This window comes from Zymoseptoria tritici, chromosome 9, assembly GCF_000219625.1.
Source record: "Zymoseptoria tritici IPO323 chromosome 9, whole genome shotgun sequence".
Lineage (NCBI taxonomy): Eukaryota > Fungi > Ascomycota > Dothideomycetes > Mycosphaerellales > Mycosphaerellaceae > Zymoseptoria > Zymoseptoria tritici.
Genome location: NC_018210.1, coordinates 1,842,234 through 1,850,429, shown reverse-complemented (window position 1 = coordinate 1,850,429; position 8,196 = coordinate 1,842,234). Strand labels below are relative to the sequence as shown.

The 8,196-nt window shown below is 43.9% G+C and overlaps 2 protein-coding genes across 2 annotated transcripts; one reads left to right on the top strand and one right to left on the bottom strand.

Annotated features, from left to right (window-relative positions):
- Positions 1-6,036: 6,036 nt before the first annotated feature.
- Positions 6,037-6,915, top strand: MYCGRDRAFT_105798 (uncharacterized protein; the record flags this gene model as incomplete). The annotated part of the gene is made up of 2 exons (XM_003849543.1): positions 6,037-6,572; positions 6,625-6,915. The coding sequence occupies 2 exons, from the start codon at positions 6,095-6,097 to the stop codon at positions 6,747-6,749; spliced, it is 603 nt and encodes a 200-aa protein (XP_003849591.1).
- A 131-nt stretch (positions 6,916-7,046) lies between these two features.
- On the bottom strand, positions 7,047-7,415 carry MYCGRDRAFT_47312 (uncharacterized protein; the record flags this gene model as incomplete). The annotated part of the gene is made up of 1 exon (XM_003849478.1): positions 7,047-7,415. A coding segment is annotated over one exon (369 nt), but the record flags the coding sequence as incomplete, so codon positions are not given.
- Between the last annotated feature and the right edge of the window lie 781 nt (positions 7,416-8,196).

Below are 8,196 nucleotides of genomic sequence, written 5' to 3'. Positions count from 1 at the left end.
CCTTTAGAAGAAGTACTACGATAATATAATAGTAGAGAAGTTCTATAACGTCGGTAATAGGGTACTACTATTAAGGAAGAATATTAAGACTAGGCGACCCTATTAGAAACTAGATAATAAGTTCCTTAGGCCCTTCCGTATTATAGAACGGATTAGGACGTAAGTCTACTACCTCGACCTTCTACTATCGATAAAGCGGTTCTACCCCGTCTTCTATATATCCCTACTAGAGCTATATCGGGCCCGAGAGGGGTTTGTTTGTTTGTTTGTTTGTTCCATTTACGTCCTTTTGGAGTCTAAGACTATGTAGGACGGCTTTGCCCTAAAGGCAAAGCAGTAGATCTAGTTACAATTAGATTCTTTGGTATTCTTTGACCTTAGGGGAGACCCCGTGCCTAAGGCAATGCTAAAGGACTTTAAACAAATGTAGGACAAAGGAAATCAAACGAGTGTTACAGCCTAGGGCTGCAGAATTTTCGCGCTAAGCTTTTTGCAGAATTTTCAGCGGATCCTTCCGCTTCGCACGCACGCTACAAATTTAAATGCAAAAGCAGTGCAAAAGCAGCTGTCCAACTCGCTGTCTTCTCTTGTCCTTAATATGCCTTTGTGGAACTGTATGCCGCTTCCAAACGCATACAGCTACGCAGGTTAATCGCAGAGTTGTGGATTCCACCGAGTTCCAGCTCTTTAAAGTATATGTATGCTTCCTTTCGAGGGCAACGACGTCTCTACTAGAGAAGGGACATGCGATTTCGATTCGGATTTCGAGGAGGTGCGCGTATAGGACAGAGTGGACTGCCTCTTCTTCTTCTTCTTCTTCTTCTTGTTCGTAGCGTAGAGAGCTATTCGTTCGAATCGTGCTGTTGTTCTGTAGCTTGTGTTTCGAGGCGGATTTCGAGAAGGATTTCGGGCGGATTTCAAGAGGTTTTCGAGGAGGTTTCTTCCAGACTGTCTTAGTTTCCCTTCTAAGGAAGGTACTTACGACAGCCACCGCGTGAAGGTGCAGTCTGTTCGGCCGTCGCCCGAGAGGGGTACTAACTACCCCTAGTATAGTCCCTTAAGCTAAAAGATAATAAGGAGGATAACTAGGAGGTAGAAGGGATCCTAGCTATAAGGGGCGATATATAGGAGACGAGGGAATACCTAGTACGATAGTTAGGGTACTCCCTAGAATATAACGAGTAGATATTAGTAGAGAATATAGAAGGAGTAAGCGAACTTATTAAAGAGTTTAAGATTAAGTAAGCCCGGCTATAGGCCGAAGGTAGGCCTAAAATAGGCCCGAATACTACTACCGGTAGGTATCCGACTCGCTAAAAGAAGAAAAGAGCTCGTAGATAAGGTCGTACGCTTTTACCTTACCCTCTACGCTAAAAATTAAGAGGCTCTATAGCTAAAAATAAAGAACCGGACTAAGGAGTCTAATAAGCTAGGCCCCGCTATAGTCTTTAATACTATACCGACGTTATCTATTATACTTAATAGCTACTAGGCCTTCTATATACTTATCTTAGCGCCGAATTAGTATATAAATAGGCCGTAGTATACTAACCGCTAAAGGCGCTATAATAACTCGCGTACGATACGAAGCTCCACCTCCGAATTAGCTACGATATTAAATAGTATAACGCTTATTATCCTACGCCCCGCCTTAAAGGTCCGCTCTTTAATCTCTATATCGGCGCGGCGCGAGCGGCGGTATACTAACTACTAATTATCTGTCGGCTTAGAGATAAGGTCCTTATACTAACAAGGCTTCGGAGCGGCGCTAGTAAAGAACGAGAGGATACGCGAGCCCTAGGTAGCGTTAACCCTAACGGTAAAGACTTCCTTAATAAGGTTACGTAATTAAGGATAGAGCCTATTAGCGTAGTTACGGAATTAGTAAACGCGGCTAAGAACGAAGTTAGCTCGGATTTATATCTAAATTAGCCCTAATAAAGGTTAGAAATATACTAATAGCGACGATTCGCCTTAGCCGAGGTATCGAGACTAGTCGCAAAATCGTTATTGCTAATAGTAGGAAAGCGATAGTAGTAGACGATATAGTCCGACTAGAATAGGTTAAGGATATTAATAGCGCGGTACGCCTCCTCTAGTACTAGGTAGTACGCCGCGCCCTACTAGAGATTAGTATAGCCGACGTAAGTACCCTTAGGTAGCTTAGTTATATTATAACGATAGCTAATAGGTAGCTACTATATAGCGGTAAGGTACTAATTAACGTCGTAGAAGCGATGGATATAGTTAATATAAGGGAGCTTATAAGCGTCCGGACGAGGGCAAATCGCCTACGGTAAGTAATTAGCGTAACTAATAGGTATATACGAAATAGCTATCTTATTATAATTATATAGATCCTTAGAGATAGATATACTACTTAGGACGACGATTATTAGACCTATCTAAATTAGTAACAAATTAGCCCGGAGGTAGCGTAGATATATACCGAGACGCTAAGTAAGCGAATTATTCGAGTTCGCGCGCGGAATATTAGATAGCAAATCCCTCGGATTCGGACGACTACTTCCTATAGAAGCGCCTACTAAACAACGCTACTAGACGCCTACGCTAGGAGACTAAGGGTTAGGGCGTAGATTTAGACCTCCTATAGTACTACTTAAGGTCTAATTATTACCTCCGGAGCCTAAGGCGGCGCTCGTATTCTAGACCGATATAATAGTTAGCGCTCGGCGGGGAGTAGAAGAGTATTAAGGAAAGGTCGGTAACGGAAAGAAGCTATTACTAAAAACTCTACGCGGATAGTCTTCTTAGATAGATACGAGGGGGAAGGCTAGAGCTAGGGTAGTAAAGTTCGATAAGGAGGTTAAAGAGAACAGAAGTAAAGGAGGTTAATAAAGAAGAAAGGAAGGATTAAGAAGAACGATATAGTTTTATATATAGAGATATATAGACTACGTCTATAATTAAGAACTCGAATTTACTAATATATTACGGGCATAAGGAGTTATAATTTATAGGTAATTACGAGCCTTAGGTATTAGGTAGGTAGCTACGAGACCGGAATTAGGCCTATTTATACTACGTAATAGTAGTGAAGAAGGGATACTACGGCGTATATAGGAAATAAGGACCTAACGTTAGACTCCTTAGTCCGAGTCTTAGTTATAATAGCTAGTAGGCCTAAACCGTACTAGATATAGGCTAAGGATAGCTATTAAACGCCTCTCTATTTCCTTAAAAGGACTAAAGATAATAATAATAACGAAACCGAACCTCTACCCCCCCGCCCTACGTATCTATATATATAACCGGAGCACTACTACCTCCGTTTAAATAGCCTAGTAGTCGTCGCGTCGATTTAATAGTTTCTCCTTCCGTCGGTTTCCTCTTATAGCGCCGTCGGTTCGAGTCTCCTATTAGTAGTACGTCTTCGACTAACTTATAGCTCCTCTTTTTATACCGATTTCCGTTTTAGGAAGGCGCTAGGTACTACATTTATATACTAACGCGCGGTTACTTACTCTATCTAATTACGCGCTTTTATACGTAAACTAACTTCGTCGTACCTAGTTAGCTAGAGTAGTTTTTAATAGACTAACCTACCGGAGATCGGATATAAAATACTACGGTTTAATTCCTTCCTCGTTAGTCGGTTTCGAGATATTATTAAGTTTCTTTTTACTATTTTCTTTTATAACCTAGGAATAGGCCGCTAGGAGAGGGGAGGATACTATTAGGGAACGACTAGGGTATACTACTCTAGGCCTAAATCGGGCCTATTCTAGGCCTAATATAGACCTAATATAGACCCGAGGCTACCCTAAGCGAGGCTTAGCGTATATATTCCCTTTTGTTCCCTTTTACCTCCCTTCGTTATACTCGGTAGGTAATATAGACATTCGTATATAGACTACTTATACGTATTAGTTACTACCTAGTTATACTACCCTTATAAGAGAGTATAATTTAAGTAGATATATTTACCTTAATTCGTACTAGTAACGTATTATAATAGTTGCTCCCGGGTTAGCGTAGGCTAATAGGAAGCTTCTATTATAACGTTAAATTCTTTAGTAATAACTACTCTTCTTAAAATACTTTTACGCCCTCTTACTAAACTTCTACTTACGTACTATATATACTAAGAACGCCTTAAAACTATCGAATACCGGTAGCTCTATCCGGTACTATTTAATCTACGCCTTTAGTACGTTAAAGAACTACTTAATAGTATAATAGTATTACTAAGGCTTAAGTAAGGATTATTAGATCTATACTATATAAGGTAAGACTCTAGTCTTATAACTAAGGGAATAACTAATACTTAGTGTAGCCTATATATATAACTTCGAAGGGCTCGCGTATAAATACTAAATTCTATAAGAATTAGTCTTACCTTTTATCTATAGATACTAGGCGTTCTCTATATTACTATATATTCTTTTACCCTTATAGATAGAGTTAAAGTCGGGTAAGTAAGGTAGTAGGTATTCGAGGAAGTAGAAGGTATTAGCGACTATAATAGATATCTCCTTATACTAGTAGATACTTATATTATCTATAATAATAATAGAGCTAGGTAAGAGCTATAGAAGGATAACGTCGCGTAGCTAGCTAACGATATCCTCTATCTTAATAGTACCCTACTTAAGTATAGGGCTATTAAGGTAGCTATTAATTACTATTATAGGTACTAATAACTACTACTCTAACTACCTCGACGGCGACGACGTATTCGCCGGACGACTAATAGGCCCTTACGAATACTTCCTTAGTCTATTATACTTATTTACTACCGACTTATTAATAAATACTAGCTTCTCGCGTAGCTAGCCTATCGTCTTAGCCTTCTAATAGCTTCTTAGCTTCTTATTACGCTTACTAGTAATTCTTTAAGCTACCTTCCGACTCTAGCTATACCTAAAGAGAATATTCTATACTATCCTATTATATACTACCTTACCTATTATATTAAATATAAACTATACTATTTTATCTAGATATATATATAGCTAGTCGCATAGGTAGCTTAAGAGCTAGAGCTCCTTAGTAGTAGTAAGAACAGTTAGTTAGCTATAACAAATAAGAGCTAGTAGATACGTAGTACTAAATAACTCTATAGATAACTATATTTACACGATCTAGCTTATATTATCTAGCGATATATCGACTACTCTACCCGGTATTAAATACATTATAGAGCTAGTATTATACGTACTCTAGAAGGTAATAACCTTAAGTCTATAATAGTTAGTAAGTAGTAATAATAAGAGTAATAATACGAGCGATAGTAACTAACTATATTAGCGACGACGAGTATTTATAAAGCATAAATACATACAATCCTCTACGGCTAACTAAGGGTGGAGAACGCGCGTACTAAAAATAGGTACGCGCGTTCTCTGCTATTGCGTAACTACCGAGGGTGGCTCGTTCTTTAATTCTAGCGTTCTAGCGACAGAGACCTGGCATGATCTCCAGCTTCGTTCGATAGGAATTACAAGCGTTTCCTCTTCAGATTTGATCGAAAAGCTGTGCTGTGCGATAGCTGACGCCGGAGAAGGTGAGGCCTCTGCGTAATCCTTGTCCATGATATTGTTCCAAAACTAGGGCGCTCTTCTTAGTTTGATGCGGCATTGAAACACCACAAGGACTGTAAGACTTGATAGAGGAAGCATTGCTGATCGAGGAAGCGCTCGGAGTGGGATGCCGGTCCCCTTCCCTTCCGGTACGCCGGTACAGACTCCGCCTGAACGCACAACGCAAACGCTGAACTACTGGCGAAATACTTCGCCGGGTCTAGACTATACCGGTCACCCGCGATGCAACATGCTATGGCCGGTAAGCTACTGGAATGGGGTTCCGATGCCGTCTCACATGTTGAACCCAGCCGACCGCTGCTTGACCAAGGTAGCTAAGCCTTCGGCTATGCGTAAGCTACATAATTGCAGGATCCTTCAACAGCGAGGGTGTTGGTTGAAATTTGTGCCGAGTCAAGGTGATGCACTAGACCGATTATATTCTTCGCCCTGTCCTCCCATGTGTTTTCCCTCCACTCCGAAGTCCGCTCGCTCCTCTCCTCCTGCGCTTCCAGAATCAACTGCCGTTCGTCGTTCTCACAGCACTCGACATGGTTTTTAGCTGCTTTGGAAGAACCAGGCTTCTGTCCTCCCCGAAGGATTCCATTCACTGCTCCCTGCTGTCCGAGAAAAATTGCGACTCGAAGTATGAAGATTACAGCGACTCGCACCTCGCCGAGAAGATGGTCTTCACGCTCCACACCAGGTCAATGTCTACTGGTGAACTCCGCGTGGCCCTAGAGGGAGCCATCCGAGAGACGTCTTGGGCCGAGTCTATCGCGAGACGTATCCTTGGTCTTCTTGAGACTGCTCTCGCAGCGGAAGCAAGCATGGGACCTGCTATGAAGGAGGCATTCAACAAAGCCATGGAATCAGCCAAGAATATCACAGAGCTCGGAGAAGAATTGGTAAAGGAACATCCTATAATTGCAGGAATCGTCTGCGCCATCCTCGCGCTGGGGATTCTCTACCTACTGGCACCTGCAGTCATTGAGCTTCTCGGGTTCACAGAACTTGGTCCTGCTCCAGGTAAGCAATGCCCAAAAGTGCAGCCATTTCTAGAATACTGATTGCAAGCTAGGCTCGTTCGCCTCCCGTTGGCATTCGCTTTACGGAGCCCGTGTTCCAATCGGCTCGGTCTTCTCATACATGCAGAGGTTGGGCATGAAGTGGAATGGAGGCGTCGGCCTGGTCGCAAGGCTGTGAAAGATTGTCATCTCAAAATGTACAGCGCTTCGACTATCCATGGCGCTGGTCCAGTATCTCGTCCTGCGATGTTAATCGAGCTCAGACAGCGATGAACCCTGGCGCACAATGAGAAGGGTATTAACCCGGCTACGTATATTGTAGAAAACCGAAGAACGCCTTCTCGACAGCCCCAGCGTTTGATGTGACTGTCGTGACGTGTCTTCCTCAAACGTTGAAGACGGTCGATTTCGTACAAAATGATGCGCAGTAATAGAGTAAGCTCCCGTCCTCCCATTTTGATGTACAATTGAAATATTACGTCTTCTTGTCACAGGGGTCAGGTGCAAATTGCACAGCCGTTCTGCCAATGTCTTCACGAAGGTCTTCCCATCGCAAGCCGACGTTTTCGACAACTTCCGCTTTGCGTGCTCTGATCCTCGTCCTGATCTCCGCCCCATTCCGACCATACACACTGACCACGATCGCCCGCACAATCAGCTCAGCCGTCACTGCCTCCTCGGTCTGTGCGCCAATGGGCATCGAATATCCCCCCTCCAGGGTTCGCATGAGTTGACGCCCCGTGAAGGCTTGGCGGGTGGAGCGATCGCATCCGAGTTTGGAGTGCAGCTCGATTGTTGTGTCGTCTTGCCGCGAGTCAATCCCCAACGCGGCTCGTCTGACAGCGCGCCATGACCAGACGTTCTAGCCCAGCGACAGCGATGCAGATGGCAGAGTAGTCGCCATTGGGGGCCTTCCGGTTTCACCAATCGAGTTTCGATATGGGCTCGGACGTCTTTGAGCTGCATTTGCGGGTAATGGCGCTTTAGTTGCGCTGTGGAGTAGCCTCGAGGTTCTCGCGATCGCGGCTACGTGCGGGTAGCTCAGTCCTCGCACATTGACGACCAACTCAAGTCTCAGCCCAACGCATCTCGTAGATCCTCTCGGTTCGTGACGCAATTAAAGTCAAGCTCCGTGGATCGCTGTGTGGGCATGTTTTTCGAGCTGTGCGAAGCGGAATACTTCGTCATTGACCGACTATGCAAGTGGTTTCGCACAAGAAGCTATCTGCAAGCTGTGCAGGTGCATTACACTACGTTGCTGCTACAACGTCGGACCTGGCAAAACATTCTCAGTCGGACCCCGACAGATCCTCCGCAGGGAGCTTGTTGGGCATTCTTCATGCAGAGTGAAGAACAGAAATGCCACCACGGTGCTTTCTGACATCGTAGCTGTGTTCGTACCTCGCCTTTTGTTCTCCCTGATCACACAACGCATTGCATGCATGGCCATATGTCCCGGTAGGGTAGACTGACTCGGTATGAATGCCTGTTCCAACTATGGGACAGATGCTCATGCATATCTTGGTCATTGCTTGCCCCCAATCAGGGCATTTCACACATCTCCCTGCACCGCTCCAAGTAGACTCAGCCGAGGATCGTGGAAGCAACTTGAGCGGTCGACATAC